Source organism: Taurulus bubalis (genome assembly GCF_910589615.1).
Source record: "Taurulus bubalis genome assembly, chromosome: 1".
NCBI lineage: Eukaryota > Metazoa > Chordata > Actinopteri > Perciformes > Cottidae > Taurulus > Taurulus bubalis.
In genome coordinates, this window is record NC_136589.1 from 43,511,431 (window position 1) to 43,539,376 (window position 27,946).

A 27,946-nucleotide genomic window follows, 5' to 3' on the forward strand; every position below is an offset into this window, starting at 1 on the left:
CATTTAAACTTCAGAATCTACTTAGATTTGACTTTGTCTCCATCAAAACAACCTGAATCCAGACCAGAGAAGATAAAATGAGATCCAGCTCGGTGGTTGACGCCTAAACTCGATGTCGCGAAACGGATAGGATTAGATATTTTTCTCCAGTTATAGTCGAACAAAACCCTCAATACTTCCCCTCGGTGTCTTTCAGCTCAGAGCCCATTGGTTCCTCCTGAAGGCGTAAATTAAATACAAATGGAAATAGTGGATTAGTTTTGGGGACTACTTTCAGCGGCGTGTTACTCCTCATGTGTTGCTGAGCAGTGAAGTCCGTCTGCTTCCCCTCAGGACGGCCTCAGTAAGTCGGACATGGAGAAGCTGACCTTCTACGCCGTGTCGGCGCCGGAGAAGCTGGACCGGATCGGAGCGTACCTCGCCGAGAGGCTGAGCCGAGACGTGGTCCGCCACCGCTATGGGTGAGCCACGCCCCTCACCCCTCAGAGCCACGCCCCTCATCTATCAAAGCCACACCCCTCATCTATCAGAGCCACACCCTTCACCTCTTAGAGCTACGCCCTTCACCTCTTATAGTCACGCCCCTCACCATCAGAGCCACACCCTTCACCTCTTAGAGCTACGCCCTTCACCTCTCAGAGTCACGCCCTTCACCTCTTATAGCCGTGCCCCTCACCTCTTAGAGCCACGCCCCTCACCTCTTAGAGCCACGCCCCTCACCTCTTAGAGCCACACCCTTCACCTCTTAGAGCCACACCCTTCACCTCTTAGAGCCACATCCTTCACAGCAGCATTTATCATTTAATATCAGAAAGAATAATCACAATAAAACATTGGACCTGTTGTTCAGACCAGTCTGTGCTGACCTTTTGACCCCGTTGACGTACGTGTGTGTGTGTGTGTGTGTGTGTGCAGCAATGTAGTGATCGCCATGGAGGCCCTGGACCAGCTGCTCATGGCGTGTCACTCTCAGAGCATCAAACCCTTCGTGGAGAGTTTCCTGCAAATGGTGGCCAAGCTGCTGGAGTCCAGGGAACCGGACCTGCAGGTCCTGGGGACCAACTCGGTAACCGTTAAAAACAACGTCAAATAATATCTGAACTAAGACAACAAAGAATTCTACAATAATAAAATATAAGTAAATCAATTAAATATAAAAAATTATAAATATGAATAAATACAAAAAGTATAATATATTAATAAATAAATAATACATTGATGAGAGAGAGTGCGAGAGAGAGAGGCTGACTGACTGGAGTTTATTTAGAGCCCAGAACATTTCAATTTGTCTGTTCAATCTTCTTCTCGTTTTCCTTTTTGACGTTGTGTGTTTGAGTCCCGGCTTCAGTGACGTTAACCCTCTTCTCTCTCTGCAGTATAATGCAGTCATTATGCCATAAGTCATGGAAAAAGTAATATAGGCAGGTTAAATTTCTTCCAACAAATGGATACTTTCTAAATCATTATAATATGTCATTCTTACATCTTCCTCCTCCTCCTCCTCCTCCTCCTGTGCTCGCTCTAGTTTGTGAAGTTTGCCAACATCGAGGAGGACACGCCTTCTTACCACCGCCGCTACGACTTCTTCGTGTCCCAGTTCAGCGCCATGTGCCACTCGACCCACGACGAGCCCGAGACCAGAACCAGGTGAGAGGACGAGCCGCTCACCTTTTATCCACTCGACCAGAAACACTACTCCAAATAGTCCCTTTTTCTAGTCTTTTTTTCTTTTTTTTCAAAGAATACAGAAACCTTTTTAGACTTATTCTTAACAGTTTTAAGTTAACATGAAGAACCCTAAACCCTAATCCTATTTATTGTTTGAGTTGTGTTTAGAGGTGTTACATGGGGATTATATATTATTGATTGGGGGGAGGGGATTTATACCATGATTTTCTCTTGATTTTTCCTGATATAAAAGTCCCTCTAACCAGGGTTCCTCCAAAACATATTCGTGTGTTAGAATGGCCCAGTCAAAGTCCAGACCCAAATCCCATCGAGAATCTGTGGCAAGATCTGAAAACCGCCGTTCACAAACGCTCTCCATCTAATCTGACTGACCTTGAGCTGTTTTGCAAAGAAGAATGGGCAAAAATCTCAGTCTCTAGATGTGCAAAGCTGGTAGAGACATACCCCAAAAGACTTGCAGCTGAAATTGCAGCAAAAAGGCGGTTCCACAAAGTATTGACTCAGGGGGGCTGAATAATTTTGCACACTGCACTTTTCTGTTTTTTTATTTGTGAATTTTTTTTAAAATCATGTATAATTTTCTTTGTACTTCACAATTGTGTGACACTTTGTGTTGGTCTTTCACAAATAAAAAAATAAAAAAATAAATAAATAAAATAAATAAATAAAAATAAAATATATTAATGTTTTTGTCGTGTAATGTGGAAATGTTCAAGGAGTATGAATACTTTTGCAAGCCACTGTGTGTATGTGTGTGTATATATATATATATATATATATATATGTATGTATGTATGTATGTATATATGTATGTATGTATGTATGTTTATTTATTTATTTATTTATTTATTAGCAGCATGGCTGAAAGAATAGCGATGGCCGTCACTAGTTTGGTCCAGAGAGAATATCTGGACCACTACTGCTAAATGTCACAACTGTTGTCCTGGAGAACTCCGGGTGAATGTAAAGCTCTGGAGTCAGTCCAGAACCAGGGTCTCGGTGTTGGTTCTGACGGTTCTGTGTCGTCCTGGTCAGGATCCGCGTGGCCGGCATCAAAGGGCTGCAGGGCGTCGTGAGGAAGACGGTGAACGACGAGCTGCAGGCGATCATCTGGGAGCCGCAGCACATGGACAAGCTGATCCCCTCCATGCTGTTCAACATGCAGGACAGCGAGGACCTGGACAGGTACATGCACACATGCACAAGTTATTGATCCTGATCAGGTCTGACCCCTTAGTCCAGGGGTCAGCAACCTTTTTTATCCAAAGAGCCATTTTGCCCTTTTTTTCCACCAAAAAAAAGTGTCTGGAGCCGCAAAAGCTATTTGATATCAAAGCTTATGAAGTTGTATATATAGTTATATTATATGTACAACAAACTATAGTTTGTTGTATTTATGAAATTATAGAACAAGAATAAAGACAATTGTTGACATTGTATTGCTATTTGACCTGTTTATAACTATCAAACTCTTATGAAGAGGAGAAAAAAATAGTCATGTATCGGCTACATTAAGGTCCATTAAATACACAACTAAGCAGACCTTGAGTCCTATCTATATATGTGGCTCATGTGGTAGAGTGTTCATCCTGTAACCACAAGGTAGCAAGTTCAATACCTGTTATCCTCACGTGAGGTTTACATTTTAAACGCATATCTTTTGCTACGTTTACACTGAGCGTCCTCACTACGCCGGACTTTTAGAGCACTGCAAACGTAAAAAAAAAAAAAAAAAAGTATATCTACTTTGCTCAGTTTGCTGCAGCAGTTGAGAAATCGCTCTTCTGCAGCTTGATTCTGTTCATCAGAAGCTGTGTGCTTGTTCTGGAAGAGTCTTTCAACATTAAATGTGTTGTTGTTTGCTAGCTCCTCGCCACATATCAAGCATACAGGTCAGCAGCATCGTTGGCAGTGAAAGCTAATTAATACATCCACGCAGAATTAAACTACCTTTCTCCGTTGATAGTTTAGCGAGGGCGGAGCTCTGTGAATCACGAGTAGCACCTGCAGGGGAAGCTGCTTGACAGCGACGTGACGGGATGTGATGCACATTTTAGTTAAAGAAATATTTAAACATTTATTTTTATTTTCAGTGACTCAATATTACCTCAAACGCCAAGATGAGAGGAATTCCCTTTGAAAGATTTTACACTGGGCAAAAAAAAAAGAAGAAGAAAATAAAAACGTTTTTTTTTTTTCAAAGCCTCAGGGAGCCGCAACAGACGGGCTAAAGGTTGCCGACCCCTGCCTTGGTCTAATGCTGTGTTCACACCAAAAGCGTTGCAAACATTTTCGCGCGAGTAGAATGATGTGAACGATGCGTTGCGAAAAATTCGCCTCATTCGCGCAAGTTTACATTTTATAATATTATATACATATATATAAATAAAATAATATTATGAACCCAAGGTCATTTGATGTTCCAACGTTTGTGGGACTTCCACAACAAGTATAAAGCATAACTAGTGGTTATTTCCATGGTGGATGGCGGAAATAGTAACTGTTTTTATGGAGATAAGTCACGAATATTTGCAAAGCTTTTGGTGTGAACGCAACATAAGGTTAACATCAGAGTAAATAAAGGTTCTCCTCCAGTATCCAGTAGAACATGTGATCATGTGACCAGTAGAACATGTGATCATGTGACCAGTAGAACATGTGATCAAACAACCAATCAGGAGGAACGCTAGTAAAGTTTGCTCATCTTTCCGTTCTGCTCTCCTCTCCTCTCCTCTTCCTCTCTACTCTCTCCTCATCTTCTCTCACTCTCTCCTCTCCTCTTATCTCCTCTCCTCTCTCTCGTCTTCTCCTTTCCTCTCCTTACCTCCTCTTCTCCTCTCTCCTTTCCTTTCCTCTCTCCTCTCTCCTCCTCCTCTCCTTCCTCATTCCGGTGGTTTCCATGTGAACAAAAAGATATTTTTGGACCCGTTTTTTTTTTTTTTTCCATTCTTTAAATCCTCCTTGTGTGTTTCTCTTCCTCCTGCTGCTTACATCTCTCTACCTCCTCTTCATCACATGTGAAGGAAGGAAGGAAGGAAGGAAAAGAGGCTCGGATCATTGTAAAAAGACTGAAGACTCATTCATTGTTATATTTTAACCTAAACCTTTGTCAAAAAGACAAATTAAAGTTAAAATTATCAGCTGTTTTTTGTAGTTTTCTTGACAAAATTCTGTTTGGCGGTTTTAGCATTTAAAAGATATACTAAGTATATGCTAAGTAATTAATTATTTGAGAATTTGAATTGGAAATCAAAAGTCCTAAATATACATCTTAATGTTTTTATTAAAATGTACGATGAGCCATATTTCATATATATATATACACACACTTATTTTAACTTATTTATATATATGATATATCATATAGGAAATATGGCTCATCGTACATTTTAATAAAAACATTAAGATGTATATTTAGGACTTTTAAGGGTCTGAAGGTCTGATGGGTAATAGAAACACAGATATTGGTCCACACATCCCTCCTGTCCTTTGTGAGCTGTGTGTTTGCCTCTCTGTTGGAGAGCCGCCTCACCATCAAAGCGTTCACCTTGAGGACGACCTTCACCGTTAAGAGCTCAATGAAAAAGGATTTTCGTCTTTCACACGGCGCCAGCTTTCCTTTGCACTAAGTCTGAACCCAGCGGGCTTAAATCAGTTTAACTGGAGATGCGTGAGGGCCCAGCGGGGCCACGGGCCAGACCTGGTTCAGGGTGAAGTCCACCAAATAGGGTCCTTCAGAAGACCTCTGAACCAGAAACCGCCACGAGGAACTTGGCCATCTGATCGACGCATGACAATAAACGACACACCGAACAATCGTAAAAGGAATCATACAAAAATTGAAATTGAAAATAAAAATTGACAGTAAAATATGATAAACAAACAAAGAAATTTAGATGAAGTTTACAGTTGACCTGAAATGATAATTAATAATAAATGTATCCGGTATAAGTATTAACTATCATCTTACTTCTGGCAGTGGGATTATTGTACGATTATTGCGATTATTTAGCAAAATTAAAAACAACGTTTTAAAGCTTTAAAAAAAAGCCTCGGACCTCTTTTGTACCTCGTGAGCACATCTCCTGCAGGTCGGTCCAGTCAGCTTGTCCGGTCCTCCGTGATTTTAAATGTGCAGCCCTCGCATAATCTAATAATAATCATAAAGTAGCTGAGGCGCATACGTCCCTTCAGCGCCTCAGGGACCGTCTCTGCATTAATGGGTTCTAATGGTTCTCCTGCAGCTTAATGAGCTGATAACTCCACCAGGTCTGTTGAGTCCAGAATATTAATATCTGACTTCAACTTCAAATCCGGCCTCCTCTGTATTTGGTATGAAGTCTTTCCAGTCATTCCTCTGGCGCCACATCGGGTTCTTCGGCTTATCCTCAAAGGAGAACCCTATATGGTAGAATCTTTTTTTAAATGTCCCATTTGGAACCCTGTCAGAGGGTCGCACCCAGAACCCAATATACAATTCATACCTCGAACCGTCTAAGAACCCTTCTAATGGTTCCAACCCAAATCCTCTCTGTGGGCTCAATCCAGAACATTTCCACCTTCTAAGGGTGCTAACACAGAACTCCACCAAGGGGGTTCTACCACCAACCCTTTTCATCTAGAACCAAACAAAAACAAACAAAAAAACTGAAAATAATGAAATGAAAAAAAACTCCTCACAGCTCCATTTTATTATTCTGACAGTGAAGCACTTTTAGAACAATAAAGGTCACTCTTATTAATATTTAATCAAACATTCTTCTTTTTTTACTTTGCCAGCCGTTGCATTAAATTAACCCTGCAGCCCTTGAACACAACCTGCTGTTATGGAGAGCAACAAGCATTTCATTTCACCTGAACCCTGTGGGTTCTCCCCGGAGTCCTGAAGGCCTCCAGGCCATCTGGGACCGGACTCGAGTCTCTCACCCGTAGAACATGTGACCCGTAGAACTACATGAGACCCGTAGAACTACATGTGACACGTAGAACATGTGACACGTAGAACATGTGACCCGTAGAACTACATGTGACACGTAGAACATGTGACACGTAGAACATGTGACCCGTAGAACTACATGTGACCCGTAGAACATGTGACCCGTAGAACTACATGAGACCCGTAGAACTACATGTGACACGTAGAACATGTGACACGTAGAACATGTGACCCGTAGAACTACATGAGACCCGTAGAACATGTGACCCGTAGAACTACATGTGACACGTAGAACATGTGACACGTAGAACTACATGTGACACGTAGAACATGTGACCCGTAGAACTACATGAGACCCGTAGAACATGTGACCCGTAGAACTACATGTGACACGTAGAACATGTGACCCGTAGAACTACATGAGACCCGTAGAACTACATGTGACACGTAGAACATGTGACACGTAGAACATGTGACCCGTAGAACTACATGAGACCCGTAGAACATGTGACCCGTAGAACTACATGAGACCCGTAGAACTACATGTGACACGTAGAACATGTGACACGTAGAACATGTGACCCGTAGAACTACATGAGACCCGTAGAACATGTGACCCGTAGAACTACATGAGACACGTAGAACATGTGACCCGTAGAACTACATGTGACACGTAGAACATGTGACCCGTAGAACTACATGAGACACGTAGAACATGTGACCCGTAGAACTACATGAGACCCGTAGAACATGTGACTCGTAGAACTACATGAGACACGTAGAACATGTGACCCGTAGAACTACATGAGACCTGTAGAACATGTGACCCGTAGAACTACATGAGACCCGTAGAACATGTGACCCGTAGAACTACATGAGACCCGTAGAACATGTGACCCGTAGAACATGTGACACGTAGAACATGTGACCAGTAGAACTACATGAGACCCGTAGAACATGTGACCCGTAGAACTACATGAGACCCGTAGAACATGTGACACATAGAACATGTGACCCGTAGAACATGTGACCCGTAGAACATGTGACACGAGAACTCCATGTAGTACAGGGTTAACCTCCTGTTGTACACCTTTATACCTCCTGGAGTAGACACACACAGACAGACAGACACACACACACGCACGCGCGCACACACACATACACACATAGACACACATAGACACACAGTCAGTCGCACACGCACACAGTCAGTTAGTCATACACACACACACACACACACACACACACACCTATCTGATTGAAGCTGGTCGATACTCTTTCATCTGATTTCTCTCCCTTTTAGTTTTTCAGCTGCTCTGATTGATTTATTTTCAGTCTTTAGTCCTTCGTTCTTCTCTCTCTCTCTCTCTCCCTCTCTCTCTCTCTTTCTCTCTCTCTCTCTCTCTCTCTCTCTCTCTCTCCCCCCTTATTTAAACATCTTCAGATGTGTATCACGGCAGCGATTCTGCTTTTATTAACGACCTGAAGCTCATTGTATTTTTCTTTGTCCTGCATGAGTCTCCCAGTATTGTGTTGTTGTTGTTTACGCTCTCTCACCTGTCCGTCAGGGCGGGGCATCCCGGCACGCCTTCGGTGGCGGGTCAGGACGGCGAGGAAAACCCGGCGGCGCTGGCAGAGAGCTGCTTCAGAGAGCTGCTGGGCCGGGCGGCCTACGGCAACATGAACAACGCCGTGCGGCCCGTGCTGGTGTGAGTGCACACACACACACACACACACACACACAGTCAGTGTGGACTTTGTCCATTAATGGATCTGACGAAACAAAGATCGACAAAGGAAACCATCCGTTGATGTTTTATTCGGTGAGAATATTGATGATGATCGTTGCTTTTCTTCTGTCTTCAGACACCTGGACAACCACCACCTGTGGGACCCCAATGAGTTCGCTGTGTCCTGCTTCAGAATCATCATGTACTCCATCCAGGTACAGTACACCATGTACTTACATATATCTGGAGCAGATGCACTTTCTACTTGATCTACTTTGTACTACGCCAGCGTGACTTTGGAGGTGCGTCATGCTCCTTTTAACATTGGAGCACACGTTTCACTATTAGCCCCGCCCTCTCTTGGATCTTGCTCCAGAACCTGTCAATCATCTTGACAAGCTGTCATCCGGCCTCAGGCGTCCCTGAAGCCACCGCAGGCAGATGGAGAACACGGCTGATCGCCGTGTTTCTCAGATCTACTCATATATTCTTGCTCAACTCCATTGTTAAAGTAATTTCAGGCTGGTAAGAATTCTGCCACAGGAAGTTCTTTATGTCCCCAAACCTGTCAACATCGCTGAAAAGCCTTTGATATCAATTTTAAACCAACTGTTTCATCCTTAATGTGAGCAAGTTCTCAGCAATCAGAAAATATACAATAGGATACAATAAGATACAATATGACAAGATAGAGAATATAACTTTATTAATGCTGAAATAAATTATTTTGTCAGAGTTTGATCAACGATAACAGAAGACTAACAAAGTCGAACATTCTGCTGTCAGGAGGAAACTAAGACGTTCGGACCATTTAAAATAAAGGAAAGAAAAGAAATCCCAAAAAGCAGCTGCCGATTTTTGGGATCTCAAACATGACGTGTTTGAGGGACATTAGGATTTGGTTTCTCAAGCAAAAATCTGTATCTCCCACATTCACAGGAGCAAGAAATGGACCCAGCATGCTTTGCTATTTGAAAAAAAAAGTACCTCAGTACCTGAGTATTCTCACCAGAGATGTGGTTAGTTTTTGTTTCTTTTAAAAAATGGACTGATTGCAACAGTTTGTCTAATTTGCAGAATTTTCACCCAATAGTATGAGAACATTTCCCCTTGTTAAAGTCCGCTGTCCAACATTTTCTGACTAAATAAAGTGAGTTGTGGTAGTTTGTTCCTTCTCAATATAAATATCTGGATTTACTTTCAGCGGACAAAGTGAGCTCTCACAATTTAGCTCCGTTGTTGTTTCCAACATGGCCTTAAATCCTCCTTTGTCTCTTTGTCGTCGTCTCTTTGTCGTTGTCGTCGTCCAGGCTCAGCACTCCCACCACGTCATCCAGCAGGTCCTGAACCACCTGGACACCAACAACAAGAACACGCCGCGGGTCAGAGCCGGCATCGTGCAGGTCCTCCTGGAGACGGTGGCCATCGCCGCTAAAGGCTCAGTGGGTGAGTTTACAGGACGGTTCCTGCTTTTGGACCAGTAAGAAAATACCTAAATATCATCCGTCTAACTTGCTTTGAAAGGTATTTATCTTCTGAAAACAAATCTCCCAACAATTCCATCGTTCCGGTGGAATCGATACACTTTTATTAGAAACTGGTCCAGAAAAAGAATACCTTCTTTCTGAATATATTAAGATATGAAAAAATACATGAGGTCCCAACTTTTAGCAATGCACAGTAATCGCAAGGAAGGCCCCAAGGAGGCTTTCTCCAAAGGAAGGCCCCGAGGAGGCTTTCTCCAAAGGAAGGCCCCGAGGAGGCTTTCTCCAAAGGAAGGCCCCAAGGAGGCTTTCTCCAAAGGAAGGCCCCAAGGAGGCTTTCTCCAAAGGAAGGCCCCAAGGAGGCTTTCTCCAAAGGAAGGCCCCAAGGAGGCTTTCTCCAAAGGAAGGCCCCAAGGGGAAGGAAGGCCCCAAGGAGGCTTTCTCCAAAGGAAGGCCCCAAGGAGGCTTTCTCCAAAGGAAGGCCCCAAGGAGGCTTTCTCCAAAGGAAGGCCCCAAGGAGGCTTTCTCCAAAGGAAGGCCCCAAGGAGGCTTTCTCCAAAGGAAGGCCCCAAGGAGGCTTCTTTCAAAGGAAGGCCCCAAGGAGGCTTCTTTCAAAGGAAGGCCCCAAGGAGGCTTCTTTCAAAGGAAGGCCCCAAGGAGGCTTCTTTCAAAGGAAGGCCCCAAGGAGGCTTGTTTCAAAGGAGGGACCAAGGAAAACCAAAAACCTCCACTGGAAGGCACCAAAGTAGCTGTGGTTCCTTCCCTGTCAGATAGATGACGTTCCCTAGTCCCTAGAACCGGTCCGCGATGCCGGGGTGTGTCTGCGATGTGTCTGCGACGTGGCAGCCCGTGTGGGGGCTACATTCTTGTCTGTGAATCGGAGTCTGGACCCCGATGCCTCTGAAACCCTTACCCGGAGCTTTTATCCCTTCCAGCTCAGCTCCCAGGGTCACGGGGTCATACACCACGATACGGGAGATCAGAATTACACTATCAAAAAACATGGGAGTTAATATACTTTATCTAAATTTGAGAAAGAATTAAACAACGTTATAGCTTTAGATCATTCTGGGTTTGTATGTAATTCCTCCAACCTGTGTTTTACTGCCTCTGCCTGGGGAAACAACAATAACAACAACAACAACAACAACCTTCCCTCTGGATAGGAATGATTCAAGAGTCCAAAAGAAGTGACTTGTACACCTTTGAAAGTGAAATCACGACTCCGCCCAATCTGTGGCTCGGTACAGTATGACATCTAAAGTGAATGTTTAGAGCAGTTTCCACAGACCCCCCCTCTCTCTCTCACACACACACACACACACACACACACACACACACACACACACACACACACACACACACACACACACACACACACACACACACACTGGAATTAACAAGCATCCTGGGTAATCATAGCATCTATGTTTTTACAGCAGAAACACAAATCCCAAAATGATGATCGTATTACCTAGACATGCTAAGATACACTACAAAATGCAAAGGTTATTTAATTAAATTCATGTATATATGTATATATATACACAATTTTATATTTATTTCTCAGACCTTAAACAGGATCCTCTCTTCTCTGGAGAGTCTTCAGATTGAAAATGTATTTTTAGCCGTAGACATGATTGAAAGTTGAGGTGGAAATGATGAAGGAAGGAGAATCCTCATTCATATTCCAGCTGCATCAGATTGTGACACAATGTTGGATATGAGATGCCTGTTGACGTCAACAGATCGTATATATTATTATTTCATTTTAGAAACACTGATGGACCACAGTCTGTGGGGGAGCTCTCTGGTTTAGGTGTGTGGTGCTGTAGATTAGTCGTGTGGTGCCGCGTTTCCTCAGTAGACTCTTTGTCGTGTTGCATTTTAATTTGTGTAAATGCTACGTATAAATGTTTACATTTCGTATAGATCTTTTAAATTCATTCAAAGCAATTACAATTAAAATACATGATCAATAATTATTTAATTAAGTTATTAATAATATACATGCATTGTATATTAATTATATTATATACAAAGTACACATATATATTTATATATATATAAATGAATATACATATCTATTATAAATATAAATTTATATATATATATATATATATATATATATATATATATATATATATATATATATATATATATATATATATATATATATATAAATAAATAAATTAAACGATTCCTTTAGTGTTTTTCAATCTTTTTTGAGCCGCAGCACGTTTTCCACATTCTAGCATAATACAGCATATATGGTAGGTAAGTATTGCGCTACCTACTGGCATGGAAGATTATTTCATTACTAGGCCAGCCACTATATTGCAGGCTCAGACGCTCAACAATGGAAAATTATTTACCGCAACTAAATAATATATTTGACTGAATCCTGCGGTTCAGTCTGACGTCATTGATCCCAACTTGTGGAAACCTTGAAGCTACTTCAGTGGAGAAAACCACATGTTCGTGTTTAATGACACAGAATCATAAAATAATAATGTGTGTGTGGTCTGCAGGTCCCACGGTGCTGGAGGTGTTCAACACTCTGCTCAAACACCTGAGGATGAGCGTGGACTTTGAGCTGGGAGAGAACTCCCGGAGGAACTCCAGCACCAGTGTTTCCTCCGGCCGCAGCAAAGAGAGCGAGGAGAGGATCGTCCAGAACGCCATCATCCAGACCATCGGTACGGCGGGCTCTCTACTTCCTGTGTCTCTACTTCCTATGTCTCTACTTCCTCTCTATCTACTTCCTGTGTCTCTACTTCCTCTCTATCTACTTCCTGTATCTCTACTTTCTGTCTCTTTACTTCCTGTGTCTCTTATTCCTGTATCTCTACTTCCTGTCTCACCACTTCCTGTCTTACCACTTCATGTGTCTCTACTTCCTGTCTCACCACCTCCTGTCTCTCTAATTATTTTCTCTCTACTTTCTGTCTCACCATGTCCTGTCACTCTACTTCCTTTCTCTTTATTTCCTGTGTCTCTTCTCCATGTCTCACCAGTTCCTGTCACTCTACTTCCTGTCTCTCCACTTCCTTTTCTCACTACTTCCTGTCTCTAATTACTGTCTCTCTACTTCCTGACTCTCTACTTCCTGTCTTTCTAATTCCTGTCTCTCTACTTCCTGTCTCTCTATTTCTTGTCTCACACTTCCTATCTCACCAATTCCTTTATCTCTACTTCCTGTCTCACCACATCATGTCTCTCTACTTCCTGTCTCTCTACTTCTTGTCTCACACTTCCTGTTCCACCACTTCCTTTATCTCTACTTCCTGTCCCACCACGTCCTGGCTCTCCACTTCCTGTTTCACCACTTCCTGTCTCTCTACTTCCTGTCTCACCATGATCTCTGATGTTGTTGAAATGAAAGCTGACTCATGGTCTCTCCAGGCTTCTTTGGAGGCAACCTTCCAGACTACCAGCGGGCAGAGGTCATGATGTTCGTCATGGGCAAGGTTCCGGTGTACGGGACGCCGTGCCACACGCTGGACACCGTGAAGATCGGGTGAGTCAGCGCCTCCGTTAGCCGCTAGCCGCACAGACGGCGGCCAATGAGAGCGCACGGCTCCCAGAAGCCCGTTCTCTCCAGACTGTGGAGACACACACACACACACACCCTCCTTCTTCTCCTTCTCCTCCCCCTTCTTCTCCTCCCCTTCTTCTTCTCCTCCTTCTTCTTCTCCTTCTCCTCCTCCAAAGTGAACTGTGTCCTCTCTTCACCTCCTTCGTCCTTCGTGAGTTCAGCTGCCGGTTCACCAGACGACCAAAAGAAAGAAAAACTCTCTTAATCCCCTCAGGCCTCAGGAGGGCGAGAACAGATAATCCCAAATCAAACGAGCACCCTCCTCCTCTTCTTCCTCCTCCTCCTCCTCTTCCTCTCTCTCTTTCTCCTTTTCGAGTAGTTGCCGGAGGAGAGAGATTTGTCTCTGTGGTCTTTACTCTTCCTCCCCACTTTATTATAACACATCCTCTTCCTCTGTGACGTCCTCTTCCTCTGTTCCTCTGTGACATCCTCTTCCTCTTTAACATCCTCTTCCTCTTTGACATCCTCTTCCTCTGTTCCTCTGTGACATCCTCTTCCTCTTTGACATCCTCTTCCTCTTTGACATCCTCTTCCTCTGTGACGTCCTCTTCCTCTCTCAGGCATCAGGGCACCAAGCGGATCCAGACCATGCTGCTCAGCTCGCTCATCATGGTGAGTCCCAAACATTTATATTTGATTATTATCGACATTTATATTGTGAGAAGTCATTTTTTGTGTCATGACATTTTTCCCCACTTCAATTATTTCTGAGAGCATTTAACAGTTCTTAAACACTTCAACGCTTCCTTCTCTCTCATTACCTTCTTCTGTGAGAGGCCCTCATCTCTCCGACACAAGGAGGCACAGGTGGCACCAACACACCCGGCACTGATGCGCACACACACACACACACACACACACACACACACACACACACTTGTATTCCTGCAGCATCCTCAGAGCGATCTATTACGGCGCTCGTCTGTCCTCGCCACCACCTGGCCTCTCAGATGGAGTATGGTGCAGCTGGAGGAGGGGTGAAAGGTCAAAATATTTACAACGCAGTGCAGATGGGGCTGAGCATAGAGGGGGGTGTGTGTGTGTGTGTGTGTGTGTGTTATGGTTCACATGGAATCCTGCAGACGGCTATCGTTTTAGTGGATGAGAGCAGAATGGTAAAGTTATTTGAGGCCTTTTGAGAACAGATAAAGCCTCAACTAAAGATATTGAAACATTTTGTCAGTGGCGGACGGTATCGTCATGCGTGTTTCATTTGTTGACCCCGTGCTGCCAGAAGGTGTTGATCGTACACCGTCTGCCTCGTTCCAGCTTTATTCAGGTCCATTCCAGTTGTTTCTCCTATTCCCCATCATATTATTAAATCATATATTGCTTCATCTCCGTCATCACATCCTCTAAAATATCACTATTCTAGACCTAGACCTGGTGGGGGTCCAGGCGTCGCATTGTTGCTTTACGTCATGAATGTCAAACTCAAGGCAATTATCTTTAGCCCGCAGGACAATATCTTATTACTATTATACTTGTTGTGGAAGTCCCAAACATGTCAGAACATCAAGCACCCTCATGTTTGGGTTCATAACATCATCCGTAGCCGCACACAGATCAGTGAATTTCACCGACTCCTCCAGGAACTGCGTCTGGCTTATCTCCGTAAAACGGATACCGTTTCCTTCATCCACCATGGAAATAACTAGTTCTGCTTTATACTTGTTGTGTAAACTCCACATACGTCAGTACATCAAACTCCATGGTGTCTGGGTTCATACTATTACCCGTAGTCCCACAACAGCGTCTGAATGACAGCCGCTGCCAACGCTACTTCTGGCGTAGCAGCAGCAGTTTGATTCAGCAACGGCAAGACGGCGGTGATGACGGGCGGAGCTTCTCAACGCTGATTCTCAACGCTGATTGGCTGACGCAACTATGACTCATGCGATTTTGTCGCCGGAGTTGGGAAATTTCAACTCTCGTCGCGCCGTGTCCTTCGCTCAGTTCGCCCCGCGTCAAACGCGTCAGTCGTGTCGCCCGGCGGAAATGTCGCGCCTTGCAACCTGTGTTACTCTGTACATTGACTTTGCATGTAATCTGGTCGCGCGACAAATCGTGTCGCGTCCGGTGTGAACACGGCATTAGTTGTGGCTTGTCAATTGTTGTTATAAAGTTAAAACCACAACTAAAGTTATAACCATGACTAAACTTATAATCATGACACTTCAGTAGCTCCGACCGCTGCCCTTTCAGCGTTGAGCTGTGAAAAATAAATCTTGCTGCCTGCCTTTGTAACGGCTATGCACGGCTCGCTGACAACACCGCTGATTAGTTGGCCGGCGCCGTCAATGAATCAACGTGTTTACTTGAAAAAAAATACTGTGAAACTGTTCTCCTTGATGAAGATGAACAAAACATCTCAGAGGAGAATCATCTTACTGATCAACATTGATGAACTTGCATCCAAGATGAGATGCCAAGTATTGGCTTAGACTAGTGAGCATCACAGAGCAGCAAACTGAGCTTTAGTGTACGTTTCCTTTTTGCATTTTCTTTCTTGAACCACAGGGCATGTTTGGTTTTTCTTTGGAGGAAATTATGTTTCGTCTGTTGGCCTGTGGAAAAATGTCTTCATTAGAAATTACTCTGGAAAAGCTGCAGATAGAGCCATAAGAAATTAATGTAACAGATTTTTCATTTATTTAATGTTTAATGTTGTTTTTATAGGCAATAACTTAAGCTTTGTTAGTTCCAGGTTCTATATGTGCAATAAGTTAATTTCAATAAGTTTTGCAATGAACATTAAACCAGTCCGGCCCTTGACTTGTACAATTTTTATTATTTTGGCCCACTGTGTATTTGAGTTTGACACCCCTGCTTTACGTTGTAGCGTTGCGTTGTAGCATTACGTTGTTGCGTTATGTTGTTGCGTTATGTTGTTGCGTTACGTTGTTGCGTTACGTTACGTTGTTGCGTTACGTTACGTTGTTGCGTTACGTTGTTGCGTTACGTTGTTGCGTTACGTTGTTGCGTTACGTTACGTTGTTGCGTTACGTTGTTGCATTACATTGTTGCGTTACGTTGTTGCGTTACGTTGTTGCGTTACGTTGTTGCGTTACGTTGTTGCGTTACGTTGTTGCATTACATTGTTGCGTTATGTTGTTGCGTTACGTTGTTGCGTTACGTTGTTGCGTTACGTTGTTGCGTTACGTTGTTGCGTTACGTTGTTGCGTTGCACAGAGGAGTCATCTAACGCAACACAACAGAATGGCGTTGGCGCTCCAGGGAGCCCGTCGTTCCTTTGCAGCTCTCACGCTGACTTGTAGGTTTTGTATAAAAGCTTAAACGTGTCTTCACTCGGGTCTCATGTTCGCAGCGTCTGTTCCACTTGAGAAAACTCCCCATGATCATAAATCATCGGCTCAGTGTCGTTGGAGAGGAAAGGTCGACAGTTTCCGCTGCTTCTGAACGCAACCTTTAAGTGCTGTTTAGCCAGCCTCCTCCCTGTGGATTAATCGCATCACGCTGTGATAAACCCCTCCCCCTCTCTCTACCTCAGGTAACCTCTGGCTTTAAGTCCAAGTCCATGGCGGCTGCGTTGCCTCCTCCCTTCCTGGATCCGCTCTTCTCCATCTCGCTGATGGAGGACAGCGAGCTGAGGCAGCTGGTGCTCGAGATCCTGCACAACATCATCGATCGGCACGACAACCGTGCCAAGCTACGCGGCATCAGGTACAAAGTACAAATGAGCATGTTCCCTGTTCCCTGTTCCCTTATACTCCTGTACCGTTCCACTGACTTCTGCTTCTTTTTCTGTCCTGATGCAGAGTCATTCCTAATGTCGCAGCATTGAAGATTAAAAGAGAGAAGATTTCCAAGCAAGACGTGGCGTTCATGAAGAAGGTAGAAACTCCAACGAATGAACACTTTGAATCTCAGCTCTTCGTTATCACCTGAGGACAGAAAGGAAAAAAGCTCAACAGCGGAGCATCAAACAAAAACTCTAAATGCTCAGTATGCTCAAAACACTCACATTTCGGACAAAATATGGTTCAATACACACTTCCATGTGTGACTCTGTGTAATGACCATCTACAACCAATGTTTCTCACTAAAAACTCTACTTTTGAGGTCACCTTTATTGAATAAATCAAACCAAATATCATCAACTGAACTGAGAGTCAAGGAGCTGCAGTAAACTATGAACCAGGTCCTTTATTCATCAAATAATGGTTTCCACTTCCAGTGAGCAACAAGTGAATGAAGATCAACTAAGAGGGCACTCGGAGAGTCTCTTCCAAAGCCTGGAGGGTTATTCTCAAAGCTGCTCCACAAAAAGTTCAATAAAACAACGCGGAATACAAAGGATGAGACGCTACAGCTATCAGCACTTGACATTTCCCAATAAAAAACAGGGCCCCCAGTGGTTGAACCTGTGAATCACACCTGAGCTGTAACCTTTCCACCAAACACCTGAACAGAACCCCCGCCGGGAGGAAACCGTCCAGTCGCATCACGCTCAGAGCCGACGGAGGTCGTTAACGCTGTTCTTGTTGTATTCATTAGTGCTAAATGGAAGTCAACGGCCTTCACTTTCCATTAGGCTCCGTGTCGAGCAGATAAATGCACAAACGACGCTCTGACGGCGCGCTTCTGTGTTTTACTTTGTTTCCACGGGGAGTTAATGGGTTTAATGGGGAGCCAGTGCACGGCGCTGTGGCATTTTCATTTATGTCACGGAGGATGGAGCTGCTGTGACATTCAGCCCTGTTTTGTTCTCTAAAATATCAGCAAATTATGAAAAATAAATTCGTAACCTCAAGGGGACATTTTCAAACGTATTGTTTTGTCGTACCAACGATCCAAAATACAAATATATACTTGTTTAGCTTATTCGTTGCAGCAGGAAAACGCTGATCAAATTCTACATGATGATACAAACTGGCTCGCCGGTTAGCGACACGCTAGGTGGTTAGCTGCGCGCTCGAACGTTTGCGACACGCTCGCTGGTTAGCGACGCGCTCAAATGTTAGCGACACGCTTGCTGGTTAGCGACGCGTTTGAACGTTAGCGACGCGCTGACGTGCTGACCGATTCTTTTTTTTTTTTGCTCAAACACTATTTGATTAAAACTGATCCTCATCGTTCTCCGATCTTTTTTTTATCTTAAGCAAAGGGCAGAAGGATCCTGAACAAAGTGTCAGGTAGCTCATTAGTGTATCTTGTGCCTGAGCACCAGATATTTGGCAGACTTTACAGCGGTATCCCACAAGGCCGCATGTCTCGAGCCTTCAGGTGATGAGCTGGATCAGAGCTCTCAGACCCGGGTGGCCGATCACGGCACCAGAACTCTCACCCCTTTGAAGGGTTCTCTTTTTTCTGGGTCATGTTCACGACCCCCATCGCTCCAAAGCTGTGGTCTGGAGGTCGTAGTCGCTTGTCATTGGGACGACGGTGGACCTGAGCGGTCAAAGAGGCAACCGAGCTGAAGGGAGACAGCTGTTGGCTGGAAGTGATTCTCCATGACCAACGGCGAGAAGTCTCACTCGTCTCACCCGTACTGGCAATAAAGTCTGTTCCTTTCAATTAAATTCATTTGTTTGGCCCAAAATCACAAAGTTGCCTCAGGGGGCTTTAAGTCTGTCCAGCATACGACGTCCTCCATCTTTGAACCCTCCCATTGGAAAAGGAGAAACTCTGTAGTTGCACCAATAATAGCAGAACAATAATGGATGATGCCTACTAATCAGGGTTGTTACGGTCATGGAAAACCTGGAAAAGTCATGGAATTTTAAAGTGGTTATTTCCAGGTCTGGAAAAGTCCTTGGAAAAAATAAAATCCCCAAAGTTTTGTAAAAGTCATGTAAATGAAAATAAAATAATGAATATGCTTTTAAAAGAAAGACTCAAAATATAAATGAACCCTGATTTAATAATTTATCGATATCTCTGAATAATAACTAACTACAAGCGTTTTCAAAGAGGAAAGTCTACTCTTAAATGAGTCCCGGACGGAAGCTGGAAGCTTGCCATCACTCCCCGGCAGCCATGGCAGCCACAGGGTTAATCGCCACCAGACGTACGCGTTTTAAAGAGTATGTTTATTCACCATCTCTCTGTCCTTCCTCCTCCCTCTCTTCTCCAGCACGGCCAGCAGCTCTACCGTCACATCTATTTGGGCTGTAAAGAGGAGGATAACGTCCACAAGAACTTTGAGCTGCTCTTCACCACGCTGGCGATTCTGACCATCGAGCTGGCCAACGAGGAAGTGGTCATCGACCTCATCCGGCTCTCCATTGCCCTGCAGGTAACGGTCGTTATTAATCTCAGAGCTTGTTCCTAATGACCCAAAGCAAAAATACCAATTCTATAAAGTGAAGTTACAATGATGTGCTAAAGCTGCATTCTCTCTCCTGACCACCAGGGGGCGACTCCTCTGGTTGTATAGAAGTCTATATAAATGACTCTACTTCTCTCTTGATTTATTCCTTCAGTAAACATTGTAAACATGAGTTTATGTCTCAATCTCTAGTTTCAAGTCTTCTTCAATACAGCATGATGTTCATTTAGTAAATTATGGTCATTTAGAGTCAAGCTGTGTTTACGGCGTCAGGTGGTTTCATATGTTCAGGGTTCATCTTCAGCAGCAGAGTCCTAATGTCATGAGACTGGAGACTCCATGCAGGTCCAATAAAATCTCCCACATGTGTAGACGGAAGAGAGGTGTGAACACACACACACACACACACACACACACACACACACACACACACACACACACACACAAGCCAGCTGCGTTTGTGTATCACGCTGAGGTCTTTGCGCTCCGAAATGTCACGAGAAAAGCAACCATCAATCCAGAATGCAACTAGAGGTGATTCCTCAGGAAGAACACACACACACACACACACACACACACACACACACACACACACACACACACAACTGCTTTAATGACATCACTTAGCTGATACGAGTCAGCGCTCAGGGTTCAGAGGACGATTCCTCTCGTGCAGCAGCTTCTGCTTCTCCTCTGATTGTGTTCTCTCACACACTGTCAGTTGAAAGGTCGTCGTCAGGGTAACGACACCCGGGGGTGACACGGCGAGCACGGTACGAATATGATGAATATGATATATATATATATATATATATATATATATATATATATATATATATATATATATATATATATATATATATATATATATATATATATATATATATCTATCCCTATACGGGGAAGACCAAGGACACGCTGGAGGGATTATATTTCCCGGCTGGCCTTGGAACGCCTCGGGATCCCCACGAATGAGCTGGAAAGTGTTGCGGGTGAGAGGGAAGCCTGGGTCGGCCTGCTGAACCTGCTGCCACCGCAACCTGACCCCGGATAAGCGGTTGAAAATGGATGGATGGATTATTCCCACAGTGGGGACTTTTTCGGAATCAATGCAGCAACAGGAAACAGTAAAAAGAAACAAGTGTTATAAATAAACTATAAAAAAAAACAGTAGGAATCCACAGTAACTGAAATATTATACAGACATAATTACTATTCCAGTGTATTTATATATTGCACAGTGTATTTATATAATACACAGGTGTTTAGGGTGCTGTGGTCTACTGAGAGTTCAGCTGGTTGTGCAGCCTGACAGCAGCAGGAAGGAAGGACCTCTAATGAGGACGACTGCAGCAGATCTTCACCGTTTATTAAAACTGCATTTTGTTGCTCAGATCTTCACGATTAGTGTCCGACAATGTGACGAGAGAATGAAGACCTGTGTGTGTCTGTGTGTGTGCAGGACATGGTTCTGGCCAATGAGGAGAACATGCCGATGCTGGTCCGCTGTGGCATCATGGCGCTGGTGGCGGCGTACCTCAACTTCCTGAGCCAGATGATCGCCAACCCTCCGTTCTGTCAGCACGTCAGCAAGGTGCTCCTGAAGCCTGAGAGCGTGTGAATGTTGCTCAACGCGCTGTGAATGTTGCTCAACGCGCTGTGAATGTTGCTCAACGCGCTGTGAATGTTGCTCAACGTGTTGTGAATGTTGCTCAATGCGCTGTGAATGTTGCTCAACGCGTTGCTTGACGTGTTGTGAATGTTGCTCAACGCGTTGTGAAGTGTTCCTCAAAACTTTGCTCAACGCGCTGTGAATGTTGCTCAACGCGCTGTGAATGTTGCTCAACGTGTTGTGAATGTTGCTCAATGCGCTGTGAATGTTGCTCAACGCATTGCTCGACGTGTTGTGAATGTTGCTCAACGCGTTGTGAAGTGTTGCTTAACGTGTTGTGAAGTGTTCCTCAAAACTTTGCTCAACGCGCTGTGAATGTTGCTCAACGCGCTGTGAATGTTGCTCAACACGCTGTGAATGTTGCTCAACGCGTTGCTTAACACGCTGTGGATGTTGCTCAACGCGCTGTGAATGTTGCTCAATGCGTTGCTTGACGTGTTGTGAATGTTGCTCAACGCGCTGTGAATGTTGCTCAATGCGTTGCTTGACGTGTTGTGAATGTTGCTCAACGCGCTGAGAATGTTGCTCAACGCGCTGTGAATGTTTCCTCAACACTTTGCTTTACGCGCTGTGAATGTTGCTCAACGCGTTGTGAATGTTGCTCAGCGCGTTGTGAAGTGTTGCTCAACGCGTTGCTCAACGCATTGTGAAGTGTTGCTCCACGCGTTGTGAAGTGTTCCTCAACACTTTGCTCAACGCGTTGAGCAACATTCACAACGTGTTGAGCAAAGTGTTGAGGAACACTTCACAACGCGTGCTCAACGTGTTGCTCAACGTGTTGCTCAACGCTTTGCTTAACGCGTTGTGACGTGTTTTTTAACGCGTTGCAGTTGTAACCGTTTCTCCTCTGGACAGGTCATTGAGCTGAGGAGCATGGACGCTCCGTTCCTCCTCCCAGAGCACATCTTCAGAGACAAGTGTCCGTACGTATCCGGAGCTTTCACGAGGGTTCAGTCTGATGGGCGGAGCTAAGGCTCAAACCTCTTTAAAAAACTGTGACATCACTTGTCGAAAGTAACGGACCTTTCTGCTCTCACGTGATACATCACCAAACCTAACAAAAGTCTAACAGCCGCACAAACTCCAGCTTCAAGAATAACGCGGCATCGTATGATGAGTGTAAATTACAGAAAGTTGGAATTGTTGTTTCCGACGCGTGTGATCCAAAACATTTTCAATAAGTCCAGAGCATTATTTATGTCTGACAAAATAGTGTGCTTCAATCGATATTTGTTGCCGTTTAGCCTTTGAAAAAAACACAGGTTTCACTGCAGTCAAAGAACGGTTTGCTGTGATATTATAATAATAATAATAATAATAATAATAATAATACTAACGTCATATTCTGAGTCTCGTTTACTTATTCCTTTATTAGATAGATACTCAATTTAATCAAATTGTTGCCAGTTTTAAACTGTATTTTATTTGGGAAAAACCAGTGGGTTTGTATTCTTTTCTTCATAATGTATAAATAAATGACCTTTTAAAAAAAATGGAATAATCTCGGTCAGAGATGCAGAGATTTCAAACACTAAATCTGGATGAGAGCTTCTAGACGGCTCGGCTCTATTTCATTTGGATTATGTAGACACCCTTAAAAAAAAAATTATATAAAAATCCATCACCCAAATCCTCTCCCTCTTCTTCCCAGACTCCCAGAGTCTCTGGACAAAGAGGACCGGCTGCTGTACTTCCAGACGGCCGACATGGCCGAGTGTCTGGCCGGGCCGGGATACAACGCGGAGCGGCTCTCCATCCCCTATGTCCCCCAGGTCACAGGTACGCCGGCCTGCACTCGTGCACCGTAGAGACGGGGTTCCAGTCCAGGTCTGAAGTCTGCAGCGTTCAGTTTTAGAAGGAAGCTGGCGTCAGCGCCACATAGGGCTGTGCGGTATGGCCAAAAATTCATATCATGGTATTTTGTGAGATTCTGGCGGTTTCACGATATTTTCTTTTGAGTAAACACACGTTCATTCATTGACGCCGAAAAGGACTGCCGGCCAAGTGAACAGCTGTTTGTACGTTGGTACATAGAGGGTGTTAGGAAGCTAAATATGGAGGGACTGTTGCCGCTCTCGGTGGAGGTTTAGCTGGAAAGGCTTTGATGGATTAGCAGTTTAAGAGTTGTTCATTGGGAGGAAAACAAACTTTAAGAAACCCCCCGATTGTGTGATCAGGTCTTATGATCGTCCTCTCTGGTGGTTCAGAAGGACGGCGTGAACCTCTGGAAGCTTTACGGTATACAAACAGTAGATTAAAAAGGGAACGCTTCATCTCCGGGACTCATTTTCTTTCATTTTAAAAAATATAGCTTTGGAAGTCAAACTTTAGAGTCAAGGAATATACGATCACCTTCTTTTCTTTTCTCGGATAGAGCGCTTTCGGGGTGAGAAATGTCCGTTTCCTGGCTCGTTCGGTCTAACAAAGCATGTGCTTTGTGTTCTGTCTCCCCTGCTTTGGTCAAACATCAGTGCTTTACACAGTAGGGAAGATTCTCCACCGCTGCAAGCAGACGTCCAGAGGTAACGCTAGAGAGTAGAGCTGTAGAAGAGTCCTCCGTGGAGTCCTAGAGGCACTATGCCTTCATAGCTGGTTAGTTCAGCTGGCTGCAGACTAGCTTTGTGTCTGCAGCTTTGATAGTTCTGTTGTTTGGGGAGAAACCAGCATGATATATAATATATCCTTCCATGCTTCTAAAGACTTAAAGATGCCATCTATATTTTGTTTTAGGACTCTGCTTTGAGTCCTAGTTTCTGTCTGATGTGTTTTTTACTCAAAAAAAGAGTTATACCACCTTTTTTGAAAATGTTCTCCATTGAAGAACCCCAAACTATACAAATGTGAAGATGGTTTATTTCTAGTTTAACCCGGCAGTCCGTCACTGAAGGCCGTTCATCCAAAGCCTTTCTGAATAGAGGACTTTATATTCATACCACAGACCAACAACCAGCAAATACAGCTCGAGGCCTCCCTGTGTCGCGATGTTGCTCCTGTAGCATGAAGCCATTTTATTTTGACTGGTTTTGAGTACAATCTTTAAAAGACGAGATAGGATGTGTCTTAGTTCCTCCTGCTGCCTTGTGTCCTTAAGTATACGTTCCCCATACGACTAAACTTAATTGTGAATTACGCTTTGACAGAACTTTGACAGAAATATTTCATAATAATAGTCTGCGTCGGGATACTTTCACCACGTGAAACCAAAGGTTCACTTATTTTAATCCTACAAACGTACGTAGCCATTTAAAGACGAACCATGATGTTTAACGCAAAACGTACTAGAACATGCAGTTGAGTTGTATGGGAACGTAGTAATGTAAGAGACGGGTTTTCCCATTGAGCTAAAGCGGGAGTAGAACCCACAACCCAGCAACCTCTAGAGCCCTCTCAGGTTCCACAGGATCCAACACGATCCATCCCAATCCATCCAACCCAATCCATCCCAATTCATCCCAATCCGATCCATCCCAATCCAACCCGATCCATCCCAATCCAACCCGAGCCATTCCGATCCAACCCCATCCATCCCAATCCACCCTGATCCAACCCAATGCATCCCAACCTGATCCATCCCAATCCAACCCGATCCATCCCAATCCATCCTGATCCAACACGATCCATCCCAATCAACCCAATCTATCCCCCTCAGAGGAGACACCCTTTGTATGGTTTCCAGTCGTAGCTCTTGTGTGCAACACCAGAATGGTTTCATCATCTTTACAAATATTTTTGTTTGCATTGCATCTGGAAATGTGGCGGTGAGTATGCGTGCTGCCTGTAGATGTACGTTTGTAGACCGTGAATATGGGAGTATAATATCTATATTATGTATTGAGTAGTTTTGGAGTAGTCGTGTTCCTGGTCGTAGATTAACGCCATTGCTGGAGACGTGGACTTTTAAAATTGGGTCCGGCTTCAGTTTTTTTATTATTAATCCAAAACAGAACAAATTATTTTTGCCGTTTGGGGTGAAATCCTTGATAAATTGTTTTATAAAAACAATGGAATTGAGTTGTATCGTACGCTTCTGTGTGGATTTATGCACAACAGCTGACTGAAGAGATCCATCATGTTGTTCTTTGATGGCTACTGACGGAAACTCGTCTAGTTTATAATTGGAGAGATGTTGTTCTGTCGTCTTAATTAAGACATCTGGAGAGCTCTTCTGCTCCCGACATGGCCACCGGAATGATCGTTGCTTTGTGCACATAAAAATGTTTAACTGCAGGATTACGGAAAAACTACTGTCCTGATTTATTTGAAATAAAATACAATTTAGGAGTGGATCTGAAGCCCCTCTATAGATCATTAGAGCTCATGTTTTCATGGGGTCATTGATCAACTGATTTTGAGTCATGAGAACGCTGCTGTTTGGAAACTTCTAACACAAATACATTTTCTTCGTTTGCTGCTTTGAAAAAAAAAAACGTGATTGCACTTTACAGCACCATGAATCTCTACAATGGTAGTGAAAAACATATTGCATATTATCTTAAAGCTGGCGTTAACCCCCGGTTGGCTTGTCTCTCCTCCTCCTTTGTTCGTTCTCTTCTTCTTCTTCTTCTTCTTCTTCTTCTTCTTCTTCTTCTTCTGCAGATCTAGATCGTTTCACCAGGAGGAAGAGCTTCGTGGACACAATCTCCCTCCAAGTGGACATCATGTCCAACAGCCTTCCAGACAAGGTCGGTGTCACTTTGAGAAGCACACACAGATTTTTCTGTGGAGACAATACAATAATATTATAATATACTCTCATAAAACCATCAAGCTATGAGGCTCAAAAAGGTGTAACATTTAAAGGGACAGTGTGCAGGATTTAGTGCCATCTAGTGGTGAGGTTGCAGATTGTAACTGGCTCCTCTTGTGAAGACGCTCAACGTTTTGCTGAAAGTCTTCAGTTAATCCCTCTGTGTGTTTTTTTATTTTCACATTTGATTTCTCTGCAGTCCCAGCTAGCTGAGGAGATCACGTTCGAGACCCTGAAGAAGGCCATCGGTGAGATCTGAGACACTTTTGCTTTTGGCCATTCGCTGAAGACAAAGACAATATTGTCTTTTTCTCAGGAGCTATTAGACAAAAACATAACTGTAATATCACCACAAGGCAGAAACAATCCAATTTTTAAGTTAATACACAGCTCACGTGTGGCCTTTTTATTATTACATATTAAATACAGTTTTACTCTTCTGCTCTTTGACATGAATATGAATATATTCTGCTGTCTCCCAACAGTGTTTCTAGTTGTCTCAGTGTGTCAGTCATGATGTAATACAGTCAAATGGAATTAAACATAAAATGGCACACAACATTTCCAGATACCACCGGCCTGGAGGAGCAGGAGCGGGAGAAGAGGCGCCAGGTGATGGAGAAGTTCCAGAAAGCTCCGTTTGAGGAGATCGCTGCCCACTGCGAGTCCAAGGTATTAATGGATTACTATTAATGTTACGTTACTGTTAGCGTTAAATTACTGTTAATGGATTACTATTAATGTTAAAGTACTGTTAATGGATTACTATTGATGTTAAATGACTATTAATGTTAAATTACGGTTAAATTATTGTTAAAGAATTATTATTAATGTTAAATTACTGTTAATAAATGACTATTAATGAATGACTAAATCATTATCTTTAAATTACTATTTATGTTAAATTACAGTTAATTTTAAATGTATGTTTATTAATTAGTATTAATGTTAAATAACTATTGATTCATGACTGTTCATGTTAAATCTCTTCTGCAGGCAAACATGTTGCACGACCGGCTGGCACAAATCTTCGAACTTACAATCAGGTGAGTCGTCTTTTATCAGGTAACTTCGTAGATTGCTCGTTTTCATAATCGCGACTTCAGGATTTAGATTCTCCCGGCGCATATTCAGTAGTTTTAGTTGTGTAGTTTATTAGTCTTTTTGTTCTGTTAAAGTTGAGTTTGAGTTCATCATCAGCTGTACATCTATGCTAACATAGCATGCTAACAGGCTAAACACTAGAACCTGCGTGGAAGCATGCTAATATGCTAATTCAACAACTACTTTTTGAATTCATACTAGAGTTTGCGTATGTGTTGATGTATTAACTATTTTCTGTATTATATTGAATTTACTCATTTTTATTCAGCTTGACCACACAGGCCTCCTTCAATGGCTAAAGTCTAAAAAAGCAGTGGCTGTAAAGGATTAATGCCGACATTGTTTTTTGTTATCTGGGCTCTCTTTAAAGACACCAGACTCCATTCACAAAAACACAGCAGGTTGCTGCTCTGCAGTATCCATCGCTCAGTTTGTGAGTTACTGAGTGACTTTGGTGAATCTGAACTAACCCTAAAACACCAAAGTCGCTCAGTAACTCAAACAAAGAAAGCGATCGACCAGTTATCTAATTGGGAATATGTAAACCCCTGATTTAACTAATAATAATGAGTAACATAACTTTCCCAGGCCTCCACCCAGCCCGTCCGGAGTGGTCTCCATCTCATCGGGACACACTCAGCACCAGTCCGTCCCCGTCTATGAGATGAAGTTCCCGGACCTGTGCGTCTACTGA

The 27,946-nt window shown here is 43.5% G+C and overlaps 1 protein-coding gene across 2 annotated transcripts; it reads left to right on the top strand.

Moving 5' to 3' along the window:
• Positions 1–339: 339 nt before the first annotated feature.
• efr3a (EFR3 homolog A) lies at positions 340–27,946 on the top strand (the record flags this gene model as incomplete). Of its 2 annotated transcripts, XM_079231734.1 has the most annotated exons (22): positions 340–461; positions 916–1,066; positions 1,526–1,647; positions 2,725–2,874; positions 8,194–8,334; positions 8,492–8,570; positions 9,666–9,801; positions 12,371–12,538; positions 13,245–13,359; positions 13,998–14,049; positions 16,949–17,121; positions 17,217–17,292; positions 19,535–19,696; positions 21,192–21,323; positions 22,257–22,324; positions 23,053–23,180; positions 23,873–23,923; positions 26,004–26,083; positions 26,348–26,396; positions 26,717–26,820; positions 27,145–27,194; positions 27,841–27,946. In XM_079231734.1, exons 1-22 carry the CDS (start codon positions 355–357, stop codon positions 27,944–27,946), a joined length of 2,400 nt encoding a protein of 799 aa, XP_079087860.1. In that variant the 5' UTR covers positions 340–354. The 2 variants fall into 2 exon arrangements, with proteins under 2 accessions (XP_079087860.1, XP_079087861.1); XM_079231735.1 differs by lacking the exon at positions 23,873–23,923 and having other exon boundaries at positions 25,998–26,083.